The sequence below is a fragment of the Nerophis lumbriciformis genome, linkage group LG11 (genome assembly GCF_033978685.3).
Source record: "Nerophis lumbriciformis linkage group LG11, RoL_Nlum_v2.1, whole genome shotgun sequence".
NCBI lineage: Eukaryota > Metazoa > Chordata > Actinopteri > Syngnathiformes > Syngnathidae > Nerophis > Nerophis lumbriciformis.
Window position 1 is genome coordinate 23785828 of NC_084558.2, and position 13601 is coordinate 23799428.

Sequence of the window (13601 nt, forward strand, 5' to 3'; positions counted from 1 at the left end):
GTAACTATAAGAACGTTTGATAGGCCAACGATGACAAGTTCATTTTCAAACACCATCCATCATGCATTCAGCTACAAGTTGACGTACCTTGCACTCGACGTGTAGTTGTGACTGCTGGTTCTGGAATTGACTCAACATGTTTGAAGTGTTGCCTCCCTTCGTAGAGACTTTATTCCTGCATTTTCTGGTGATGAGCCCATCAATATCCTCAATTATTTGACCTTCAGCATGCTTTGCCAATCCAAAATATGTCCAGACTACAGATTTTGTCCATTTACTACGAGGGTAAAATCTCAAGCGCGAGGTCCGTGTGTTGTTTTCCCGCCATTTCAAACAGCGCTAGTGCACCATCTCCAGAGACGCGACTGCTGCTGCGTTTCCCGGAAGTGAGCAATGTCGCCTAAAATGCATTAATAAATGGCGGTTTTTCGATAATTAAAACATTTTACGGTATTGCTAACTGTCCAAAATTTTACTGCGGTTTATCATTATACCGTTTACTGTTACATCCCTAATTGTAACCCATGTATCGCGATGCTAATCAAATCGTCCATCATAAACAGATTTATATCCCTGACCTATATTTGGTATATCAGCTTTGCATGTGCTATCAGGTTTGCACGTTTTTTATTAGAGGCAAACATTTAGTTGATTACTCAGAGCACTCGTATGTAAACTATAATACTTGATGACAACATTATCATTATCATGAAGGGCAATATAGCATTTTCCAGCTCTCAGACTAGATTAATTTCCAATTGACAAACGTGCCTGTGCTTTACTAGTATTAGCCTTTTAGGGTCGCATTGAAGTGACACGTTTTGTGTATGTATGTATGTGTATGTGTATGTGTATGTGTATGTGTATGTCCACGTACGGTTGAGATATACATCAGATGACATGTTTTTTTAAACATTTCATACACTTCTCACTTTAATTGGCAGACAGAATATTTAAAGTATATACGTGTCTGTGTTATTTAATCTAATTTATAATTGAATTGTCTGTGCAGGATGCTGGAAAGGAGACATGTGTTTACCCTCTCCCTGAGCCCCATGATTTGTTCCAGACTTCGCAAATGAAGTTTGAAGACTTTCAGAAAGACTTGACTCGACTCAGAAAAGACCTCAAAGGCAAGTATTATTCACATTCATCAACATTTGAACATTTGTGCATTCGGCAACTCTATATTGCTAACATTTGATCATTTATCAGCATGTACCTCAGAGGTGGACCGAGTGTGCAAAGCTTCAACTGATGATAACCTGCAGCCTTTCAAGGTCAAGATGGAAGATTTTCTTTCACAAGGTATTGGACAAATGCATAGATGACTGTGTCAATACCTCTGGGACATATTCATCTCTTCACTCAGCAGGGGACTTTGATTTTATAAGAGGTGCACGTAGGCTATACGGGAGGCCACGCAGAGGCAGGGGGTACAACGGTGTCACCAGGCTTTAAACTCTCTGCACAAGCTTGAGTTTTACACCTTTCCTTAATCTGAAGGTCCTATTTTTTCATTAAGTAGGGCTTTGAGGTCCTTGTCACTGAAGGTTTGTTATTAGGGTAACAACAGACTTCCTAGGTGGGAATTGTTTTGTCCAAGCTTGATGTACTCGGAGAAACAAATGTTCAAAATGGGGTCCCACAGTAAAGGTTGGAGGTCCCACTTTTTTGTAACCGTTTTGAAAACAAATGCATTATCCTGTTATATTTCACATTCTATATTGTGTTTTGGAAGAAGGTTGTCATAAACGCTACTTAATTCATTAAAAAAAATAATACAAACGAAAACACATTTTTATGCATACGTAAATGTATTCAGTTATAAACATTCATTCACTTTCTTCTTTCCTTCATGGATCTAAACTTTACCGCTGCCGGTAGTTTTTCTATATTTTTTATTTAACAAGTTGTAGGTGTATTTATTTCAGTATAAAAGTATAAAAAGTTTTAGCCCCTCTTTGTTCTGATGACTTTTTTGCACACTCTTGGCATTCTTTCGATGAGCTTCAAGAGGTAGTCACCTGAAAGGGATTTTCCCTTCATAGGTGTCATAGTTTTGATGATTTCAGTGACAATCTACAAGGTAAATAGTCATGAAAATAAAGAAAACGCATTGAAATGAGAAGGTGTGTACACACTTTTGGCCTGTACTGTATGTACGCCAGGCACATTTTCCTCCCGGACCTTCACCAAAACACCGTAATTACACAGATGCGTCAGACTTTAAATGGTGGCATAACGGTCTCACACGGTGGAACTGTGGTTGATGCAGACTAGAATGTGGAGGACTCTGCCACCTTTTGGGGAGATCCGTGGTACTACCATGCCAATCCGCGTTGGCGCTCTGTTCAACATGTGTTGCGACAACCGGCGGTGTGTGAACGCCCCTCGTTGTGTTGTGTATTGGTATATGTGTAGCCTTTTATAAATGTTGTTATTTTATAGTCTGTCGTTGTTTTACAGAAAAACCTGTTTTAAAAAGTGATGACTGTGAGGGTGTAAGCCTACTTTTTTTTCCTCCTCACTAAAATGTTGTTTTTGTTATTATTCCTTAGCTAAACTTGAACTTGAAACATTTGAAACTCATCTGAGCAGCACACACACACTGTGAGTAGAAATATTATTCTTCATTTACTCTGCTTATTGTTATTCAAATACTGTAAATGTATTGCTGGGTTGCAACCATGTGACCAAGAGGCACTTCAGGTTTTGACCTGAGGGGCAAATATTCAATATGGCTACTGCGTAGATAGAGTATTATAAAGGTTTAGAGACAAATATACAAGCCAGATATTATCTTAAAAATGTTTTTTTCTTTGCTACATTGTTGTCTGTCATGTCTGTGTTGATCATGTTTTTGTTTGGCCATGTGCTGTTTGGTTTTGGACTCTTTTTAGTTCCTGCTTTTCACTCCCTTGTCTTGTTTCCATGGTTACCCACTAGTTTCACCTGTTCCACGTTTGGACTCATTGTGCACTCTTGTTTGTCACCATAGCAACCCATTAGTTTTCACCTGCCCTCACGACTCACGCACCTGTCTTTAATCATGTCACTATTATTTAAACCGATTGTTGCCAGGAAGTCTCCCTGGCGACATCATACCCCTGACACACTCTTTATCGTCACTCTGCATAATGCCATGTTCAACAGTCCCATGCCAAGTAAGTTTTTGTTTCTTTGTTCACAGTTTCTGCCTTTGTGCAAGTTTTGTTGTCATTAGCCAAGTTTTTTACCTCCGCCATTGTGCGCGCCTTTTGTTTGCTTCTTTTTTTGTAGTTATAGTGTTAAAATAAATCATGTACTCCCCTTCACGCCACGTATGGTCCAAATCATTTGCACCACGGGAGAACAAATCATGCCATAGTTCAAGTCATGACATTGTCCAACAAAGTTTAGTTTCCGCCATAGGCGTAGAAATGGGGAGTTCCCCCACCAATATTGGAGACTGACACATTTGTCCCACCCTAAATTTAGAGGGGAAGAAGGTGTGATTTTCAAATCTTTGACTCAAATGCAGTGGTTCTTAACCTTGTTGGAGGTACCGAACCCCACCAGTTTCATATGCGCATTCACCGAACCCTTCTTTAGTGAAAAAAAAAAAAAAAAAATTTCTTCAAATTCAAGACAAAGTTATATGTTTTTGGTAACACTTTAGTATAGGGAACATATTCTAAGTAACAAAGACTTAATTTAGAGTTATTTGGACACTAGGGGAACATATTCTAAGTAACAAAGACTTAATTTAGAGTTATTTGGACACTAGGGGAACATATTCTAAGTAACAAAGACTTAATTTAGAGTTATTTGGTTAGGGTTAGGGTTAGAGGGTTAGGGTCAGGGTTAGAGGGTTAGGGTTATATTAAGGCCATACCGAAGAAGGCATTAATAAGTACTTAATAATGACTAGTTAAGAGCCAATATGTTACTAATTTGCATGTTAATAAGCAACTAATTAATGGTGAATATGTTTCCCATACTAAAGTGTTACCATGTTTTATTACTGGTGCACAAAATGAACCGTGCATGAACATCACCTTGTTCAAACAACAAAACCAACACAGTGCATAAACTCACAACAAATTACACACCTGCAAATCAGTCTGACTTCTGCTGTTGCCGTATCCGTAATCAATAAAGTACTATCTATCTATCTATACGCCGATAGGGAGAAGTTTGTATTTACACGATGAGTCGGGTGTGTTTTGACCTCCGCCGAACCCCTGAGGCCGACTCACCGAACCCCTAGGGTTCGATCGAACCCAGGTTAAGAACCACTGCTCTAATGAGAGCACAACACAGCATATGGCGCACCCCTTCACTCAGTGACTCTGACTCTTGAGAGAGGAGAGACACCTGGTGATCTTTGAAATATTGTGCCGGGAACGTCGCCATGTATATATCTTTTTTTTAAAAACGTCTTGCCACTAGTTTATATTTATATCATACTTGCCAACCCTCCCGAATTTTCCGGGAGACTCCCGAAATTCAGCGCCTCTCCCGAAAACCTCCCGGGACAAATATTCTCCCGAAAATCTTCCGATTTTCAGCCGGAGCTGGAGGCCACGCCCCCTCCAGCTCCATGCACCTGAGTGAGGACAGCCTTTTTTCACAACGGGAGGACAACAGGGTGACAAGAAATAAATCATCCAGATGAGAGATAAATTGTATTATTATGTTTATCTTACCTAAAAATAAATATATTTATCAATTTAAAAAAAAAAAAAAAAAAAAAACATTTTTACAATATTTTGCTAAAAACATCAAAATTAATTGTATTTTTATTTGTATTTTTTCTGACTCCTTATTACATCCAGGCATTAGAATTATACATTAAAATAAACATATTTGAAATAATTAATTTTAAATTATCATAATAATTCATTTAAAATGACCATATTTAATTATTAAAATAATTGCTTGTTTATCAACAACTTTAGCATTTTATTCATTACATTTTGAAGCTCTCAGAAGCCAAGTTATGTTATATTCCTTAAGATTTATTTATGCAAGTTTGAAGTATCAATTATCTAAACACAGTTTTGTTTGCATATTTTCAGGATGTAGCTATATATATATATATATATATGAAATACTTGACTTGGTGAATTCTAGCTGTCAATATACTCCTCCCCTCTTAACCACGCACCCAACCACGCCCTGCCCCACCCCCGACCACGCCCCCACCCCCCACCTCCCGAAATCGGAGGTCTCAACGTTGGCAAGTATGATTTATATTTACAATCAACGTATTTTGGTCTTTTGAGTAAAGCCATCTATTATCTTCAGCGCAATACCACCACCAAAAAGGTTGTAACAGCAGCAGGACTTTGTGTTGTACATAAAACAATTTATAAAAATAAAAATAAAAAAAGACTGTGATGAGGTGGCGACCCCAAAAGGGACAAGCGGTAGAAAATGGATGGATGGATATAAAAAAAAGAGTGGGCTTATAACAGTGTGAGTAATACTCAACCATTTATGTGTATGACACAAATAAGTATGTATGTATGTGTTATGGCATTTTATTGGATATCATGTATCGTATTTTTCGGAGTATAAGTCGCACCTGCTAAAAATGCATAATAAAGAAGGAAAAAAACATATAAGTTGCACTGGAGCCCGGCCAAACTATGAAAAAAACTGCGACTTATAATCCGAAAAATACGGTATATAACATCTTATTATAATAATAATAATAATGGATTAGATTTATATAGCTTTTCTAGACACTCAAAGCGCTTCACAGAGAAGTGAGAACCCATTATTTATTCACACCTGGTGGTGGTAAGCTACTTTCGTAGCCACAGCTGCCCTGGGGTAGACTGACGGAAGCGTGGCTCCCAGTTTGCGCCTACAGCCCCTCCGACCACCACCTATCATTCATCATTCATTCACCGGTGTGAGCGGCACCGGGGGCAAGGGTAAAGTGTCCTGCCCAAGGACACAACGGCAGCGATTTGGATGGTAAGAGGCGGGGAGCGAACTTGCAACCCTTATGTTTCTGGCACGGCCGCTCTACCCACTACGCCATGCCGCCCTCCCCCCAATTATGAGGATAATAGTACACAGAGTAGTCAGACAGTTGAAGCAATGAAATTGGAGGCCCTGAAAAAAAGAAAGCTCATTACAGGTCATTTGAGGTTTATTGTTTTTAAACCTAAACAATGAGAACAATTGGAAGAACTCTTAGCACAGTCAAGGAAGAGATAGGTGTACCAGTGGGACCTTCAGGGTGTCTTTAAAACGATTTTCTTAATTACAAGATATTCAGAAAGTACCACAGGTGAGGTTTATCCGTCCATCCATTTTTCCACAGCTGGACATCAAACCCTGCAGTGTGAATGTAGCCGCTTACATTCCACGTCAAAGTTCCCTAAGGAAAACTGCCCACTTGTAAGTATTAGAACATTAGAAAAGTAAATTAATTAATAAACATACTTTTACAGTTCATTCAGACATTGACGAACATCACATGACGAAAACAACACACTCAATACAGCTACTTTTTTCTGCAATTTTTTAAAGTTGTCTCAAAAAACTTCGGAACACTGTAAAACGTACAACATCTTTATTTAAACGACTTGCGAGAATATCGCATGTATGCAGCTTTTTTTTGCTCTGTGTTCACTTGACTTCTTGCTGGTTCAGTCAGAGGTGACACCACGTCACTTGCAACCCAGCAATGGTTTGATTACTTCAAGTGTGAAAGTTGAATGTATGGTTTGGCAGGTTCCTGGAGCTCACAGTGCTCTATTCAGTCAAAGCAAAGGGCGGAGAGAAGGAAGTTTCACCAAACACTGTTTTCTCCGTCTGGTATGAGTTTTCTTCTGACTTCAAGGACATGTGGAAGAAGGAGAACAAAACTATCCTTAAGGAGAGGTAATTTTTTGGTAACACTTTAGTATGGGGAACACATATTCACCATTAATTAGTTGCTTATTAAGATGCAAATTGGTAACATATTGGCTCTTAATTAGTCATTTTTAAGTACAAACCCCGTTTCCATATGAGTTGGGAAATTGTGTTAGATGTAAATATAAACGGAATACAATGATTTGCAAATAATTTTCAACCCATATTCAGTTGAATATGCTACAAAGACAACAGATTTGATGTTCAAACTGATAAACATCTTTTTTTTTTTGCAAATAATCATTAACTTTAGAATTTGATGCCAGCAACGCGTGAAAAAGAAGTTGGGAAAGGTGGCAATAAATACTGATAAAGTTGAGGAATGCTCATCAAACACTTATTTGGAACATCCCACAGGTGAACAGGCAAATTGGGAACAGGTGGGTGCCGTGATTGGGTATAAAAGTAGATTCACAAACAAGGATGGGGCGAGGGTCACCACTTTGTCAACAAATGTGTGAGCAAATTGTTGAACAGTTTAAGAAAAACCTTTCTCAACCAGCTATTGCAAGGAATTTAGGGATTTCACCATCTACGGTCCGTAATATCATCAAAGGGTTCAGAGAATCTGGAGAAAACACTGCACGTAAGCAGCTAAGCCCGTGACCTTTGATCCCTCAGGCTGTACTGCATCAACAAGCGACATCGGTGTGTAAAGGATATCACCACATGGGCTCAGGAACACTTCAGAAACCCACTGTCAGTAACTACAGTTAGTCGCTACATTTGTAAGTGCAAGTTAAAACTCTCCTATGCAAGGCGAAAACCGTTTATCAACAACACCCAGAAACGCCGTCGGCTTCGCTGGGCCTGAGCTCATCTAAGATGGACTGATACGAAGTGGAAAAGTGCTCTGTGGTCTGACGAGTCCACATTTCAAATTGTTTTTGGAAACTGTGGACGTCGTGTCCTCCGGACCAAAGAGGAAAAGAACCATCCGGATTGTTATAGGCGCAAATTTGAAAAGCCAGCATCTGTGATGGTATGGGGGTGTATTAGTGCCCAAGACATGGGTAACTTACACATCTGTGAAGGCGCCATTTATGCTGAAAGGTACGTACAGGTTTTGGAGCAACATATGTTGCCATCCAAGCAACGTTACCATGGACGCCCCTGCTTATTTCAGCAAGACAATGCCAAGCCACGTGTTACATCAACGTGGCTTCATAGTAAAAGAGTGCGGGTACTAGACTGGCCTGCCTGTAGTCCAGACCTGTCTCCCATTGAAAATGTGTGGCGCATTATGAAGCCTAAAATACCACAACGGAGACCCCCGGACTGTTGAACAACTTAAGCTGTACATCAAGCAAGAATGGGAAAGAATTCCACCTGAGAAGCTTAAAAAATGTGTCTTCTCAGTTCCCAAACGTTTACTGGAAAGGCCATGTAACACAGTGGTGAACATGCCCTTTCCCAACTACTTTGGCACGTGTTGCAGCCATGAAATTCTAAGTTAATTATTATTTGCACAAAAAAATAATAAAGTTTATGAGTTTGAACATCAAATATCTTGTCTTTGTCGTGCATTCAATTGAATATGGGTTGAAAAGGATTTGCAAATCATTGTATTCCGTTTATATTTACATCTAACACAATTTCCAACTCATATGGAAACGAGGTTTGTACTTTTAAATGCCTTATTCTGCATGGCCTTATTATACAACCAGTAAGCCATTAACTAAGAGTCTTCCCTCAATAACTTCAGAATTATTGCTTATTAGTAACCCTAACACTAACACTTATATGTTCCCCTAGTGTCCAAATAACTCAAAATTACGTCTTTGTTACTTTAATAAGCAACTAATTAATGGTGAATATGTTCGCCATACTAACGTGTTACCAATTTTTTTTAGTAATAAAGTATACAAACATGAACATTTTACTGACCTGTGTTATATTACTAACTGATTTAAACATTGAATTGTCTAGGTTAAAAGTAGCAGAGGAGTGTTTCCGCCAGGTCAAAGAGAAGGCTTCCTACAGTGTTAAACCCAAACATGCCACAGGAATCGTAAGTAGTTCTTCTGAATTCTAATACAGTGCAAACATACAAGTTTATTTATCTTGTAATTACAAGTTCAATACAGTGTACATTTAATGTGAACATGTTGTATTTTGGTATGTTTGGTCTGGTATTGCTTGGTATTGGCTAAAAAAGAAGTAGCTATCAGCGCCTCATTGTGGTGTTAAATGAACGCAGTTTCAGCCACCTGCAACAAATGCTTGGCGGTGTTTTTGTGCAAGTCAATGTTTCGACACACAAGTCGCTTTTTGCACGTTTTCAGTTACTAATTAGTTCAATTTGAATCTTACAGGTTGTTTTTTTGTTTGTGTTTTTTTTTTTTAACAATGGTTTGCATGATTTCCATTTTTAAGTACTGGTTTACACACCATTTTCAGATAAAAGGTAAACAATACCCATCCCTACTGAAGAATTGCACGTACTATTAGTGGGCATGTTGTGTGTGATCTACGAAGACAAGCGCAATAAAATAACACCCTATTTAAATTATATTAAAGTGTGTACCACCATGGCGACAGTCATTTTCATCCATATAAATGATCATGTCCAACTCGTGGTGCTTTGCCATCTTGTGGAACGTGCAGCTGTGCCATCATTTCTGTGCAATATAGAAGCTCTCCTTCACTGCGCTCTTTGTGATGTTTCTGGTTCGAATGTGAGCCACATTATAGCAACATAATGCCTGAGTGGTAGGACTGAGCACAAGAATCAATTGGAAGAGTTGTTGTGTCAATAATTGGGTCCTGTGTGCATGGGAAGTGAATATATACATTCCCATTTGCATCTCCTCCCAGTATTTTGTAAATATTTTGTAAATACTGGGAGGAGATGCAAATGGGCATGTATATTCACTTCCCATGCACACAGGAGCCAATTAATAACACAACACCTCTTCCAATTACTGTCACGATTGGGGGGGTCGCAGCTTGCTGCGGGGTCATTCTCCCAGGAATGCAGACGAACCACTCCGGACATGGCGTGTAGGTAAAAAACATGATTTATTTCTTAAACTACCAAAGTAGTACCAACAAAATGGAACACAAGGCGAAGGCTCAACGTGTTGATCGCACTTGGAGCTAATGCATACTTGCCAACCTTGAGACCTCCGATTTCGGGAGGTGGGGGGGGCGTGGTCGGGGAGGCGGGGGCGCTGTTGGGGGCGTGGTTAAGAGGGAAGGAGTATATTTACAGCTAGAATTCACCAAGTCAAGTATTTCATATATATATATATATATATATATATATATATAAGAAATACTTGACCTTCAGTGAATTCTAGCTATATATATATCCATCCATTCATCCATTTTCTACAGCTTATTCCCTTTGGGGTCGCGGGGGGCGCTGGAGCCTATCTCAGCTACAATCGGGCGGAAGGCGGGGTACACCCTGGACAAGTCGCCACCTCATCGCAGGGCCAACACAGATAGACAGACAACATTCACACTCACATCCACACACTAGGGCCAATTTAGTGTTGCCAATCAACCTATCCCCAGGTGCATGTCCAGCTATATATATATATATATATATATATATATATATATATATATATATATACATATATAAATATATAAGAGAAATACTTGAATTTCAGTGTTCATTTATTTACACATATACACACACATAACACTCATCTACTCATTGTTGAGTTAAGGGTTGAATTGTCCATCCTTGTTCTATTCTCTGTCACTATTTTTCTAACCATGCTGAACACCCTCTCTGATGATGCACTCTGCTTCGTCTCCTTGTTGTGTGCGCAGTTGTGCACTGCACTCTCTAAAAGCCCTAGATGTTAGTCACATATGCATGTACAGAAGATGGCAGTATTGTCCTGTTTAAGAGTGTCACAACATTGCTGTTTACGGCAGACGAACTGCTTTACGGTAGACGAAAACGTGACTGCTGTTGTTGTGTGTTGTTACCGCGCTGGGAGGACGTTAATGAAACTGCCTAACAATAAACCCACATAAGAAACCAAGAACTCGCCTTCGATCATTCTACAGTTATAACGTGATTGGGCAGGCACGCTGTTTATATTGTGGGAAAGCGGACGTGAAAACAGGCTGCCGACACGTCACTCAGGTCCGCATGGAGCTGGAGGGGGCGTGGCCTCCATCTCCGCCTGAATTTCGGGAGATTTTCGGGAGAAAATTTGTCCCGGGAGGTTTTCGGGAGAGGCGCTGAATTTCGGGAGTCTCCCGGAAAATCCGGGAGTGTTGGCAAGTATGAGCTAATGCTACTTTTTATCATGGACTAGGGACAAACAATACTCAGGTAACTGTGGCATGAAACAAACAAGACTTACGTAGCATGGCATGAATCAAACACTCAGCATAAACTAGATACAAGGCAAAACTCACGTAGACAGGTTGCATGAAGCAAACAATGACGCCAGGCCGACTGACTGTCAAAGGCAAACTTAAATAATGCCTCTGATTAGTGCTCGGGTAGCAGGTGAGCGGCCGGACACTAATCAGAGACAGGTGAACATAATTAGCAACAGGTGCGTGAGTCCAAGACGTGAAACAGGTGACACTAATGGTTGTCAAGGTAACAAACAAACAAGGAAGTGCAACCAGGAACTATGGAGTCTTTAAACAGAAAATAACATAAAACATGATCCAAACCACAGATCATGACAATTACAGTCAATGGATGCTGTTGTCGCATGCTCATTTGACATTTGACGGCTTACTTTGATTGATCAAATAAATGCATTTGTTTAGTAATAGCATCTTTGTATTCCCAATACTATCTGGGTATTTAGACGGTATTATGAGTCAAAGTAACCTTGTATATAGCTTTAAAAAAATCTAAGATCGTTCAATTTTGGTGTTTCAAAATTTGTTAGATCTAAAATCCTCAATTACAAATGTCGTTGTACATGCAGACCTTTCGTAGACCAGGCCCTAAGTTTACACTATTCTTATAAGTAACAGGACTGCTGTCAATGCCAACACTTGAATTATCTCAGTCTGTAATTTTAAATCAGACAACAAACATTCTTAGTTGGCTACTTCAAATTGTCATCATTGGTTGTACAAATCACAATTCGCCCAGGAATTTGGAAACTGTATTAATCAAGTCATTGAACCTTGCTGAACACCCATGGACTGATGTGCAATTCACAGTCATTATGGTTTTTTTTTTTTTTCAAATATTTAATCTTTTTAGTGTCTAAACAATCATACACAATCTACACAATACATCCACACAATTTACTGTGGACAAGATAATTGTTGATTGGTATTATCTTTGGTTGTTTTGAGCTATTAGAGATAACATCAGATTGAGAACTTCTCAATATGTTTTTCCCACAGAAAGCCAAGCTTGGCATGAAGATATGACTTTGAAAGAGCATTCAGGTTCGTAGTCGGTTCAGAGATGAACGTGCTGATATTACGAATATTGTACGATTCACTCATGTTTTTTTCTCTGCCGGCTGAAAATGATCATGAAGAGTTTATATTTAAATGCTAGTAACTTGTGTTCTAGTTATTCAGCATCAGCGAATCACGCAAACACAAGATAAACGACACTTCACGAGTCACAAGTTGGAGGAGCAACGATCTGAATTTGAATTGAGTTCTTCTGGATGACCTTGAAGAGAGACTCGGAAAATGCAAATAGAATGTTGTTTGAATATTTTTTTTGAATTGTGAAATACTAATATGTATTAAAGATGAGAGTGGCCTTCATTCTCCAACAGAAAATGTTGTGCTTGATTATAATTACACATTTTTCTAAAGTCACATGTTTACAGTCTACATTTTGCCAAACGGATAAAAGTTATTGAGTGTGACATGTTTAGGCATATCGTGTTTTTTTTCTAATATTCTGTAGTTTAAAATAAAACAATTACATAGTCATTGGAATTTTATATTCCAGCACTTTACACATACTTTTTCTCAATATGGTTTTAGCTTTGTACAGCTCCAAAAAATATGGGTATGATGTGAATTTAATGAGTTACATTGTCTCCAACATGGCTGAGATGTTAATAGTATTTTACTTTGAATCTTAGGTAAATGATAAATGATAAATGGGTTATACTTGTATAGCGCTTTTCTACCTTCAAGGTACTCAAAGCGCTTGGACAGTATTTCCACATTCACCCATTCACACACACATTCACACACTGATGGCGGGAGCTGCCATGCAAGGCGCTAACCAGCAGTCATCAGGAGCAAGGGGTGAAGTGTCTTGCCCAAGGACACAACGGACGTTACTAGGATGGTAGAAGGTGGGGATTGAACCCCAGTAACCAGCACCCCTCCGATTGCTGGCACCAACTTCGCCACGCCGTCCCGTGCAATAAAATGAAAACAAAAACACATTAAAAACCCTCTATTGTTTTGAACTAATGGAAGTAACTTGGGTTACACACATTTCATACCATTCCTCAAACCTTCTAATTCACTTCCCCATGTTGACTTGAAATAGAATATTAAATCTTCTTTACATTCCGAAAGACTCTCAAAAACATGGAGATAACTTTAGTACACTAACAATAGTCTCTAACTTGTAGATATCTAAACAGATCGCTGTTATGTAATCCAAATTTGTCTTTCAGTGTTTGAAAACTCTGCCATTCCTTATTTTCAATGACAGTACCTATTGCTTTATTACCTTTCCTTGTCCACTGGCTTGAATTGGT

The 13601-nt window shown here is 39.0% G+C and overlaps 1 protein-coding gene across 2 annotated transcripts in view; it reads left to right on the forward strand.

Annotated features, from left to right (window-relative positions):
* Window positions 1-12657, forward strand: part of fmn2b (formin 2b) — a 75583-nt gene extending 62926 nt beyond the window's left edge. The window contains exons 14-20 of one of the 2 annotated variants that reach the window (XM_061967046.2): window positions 1013-1133; window positions 1216-1308; window positions 2562-2613; window positions 6736-6885; window positions 8848-8929; window positions 12265-12309; window positions 12440-12657. In XM_061967046.2, the coding sequence (XP_061823030.2) occupies window positions 1013-1133; window positions 1216-1308; window positions 2562-2613; window positions 6736-6885; window positions 8848-8929; window positions 12265-12291 (525 nt within the window). In that variant the 3' untranslated portion in view covers window positions 12292-12309; window positions 12440-12657. Of the gene's footprint in view, window positions 1-1012; window positions 1134-1215; window positions 1309-2561; window positions 2614-6735; window positions 6886-8847; window positions 8930-12264 lie in introns of both variants that reach the window. The other variant, XM_061967045.2, reaches the window with a different exon arrangement.
* Window positions 12658-13601: the final 944 nt, after the last annotated feature.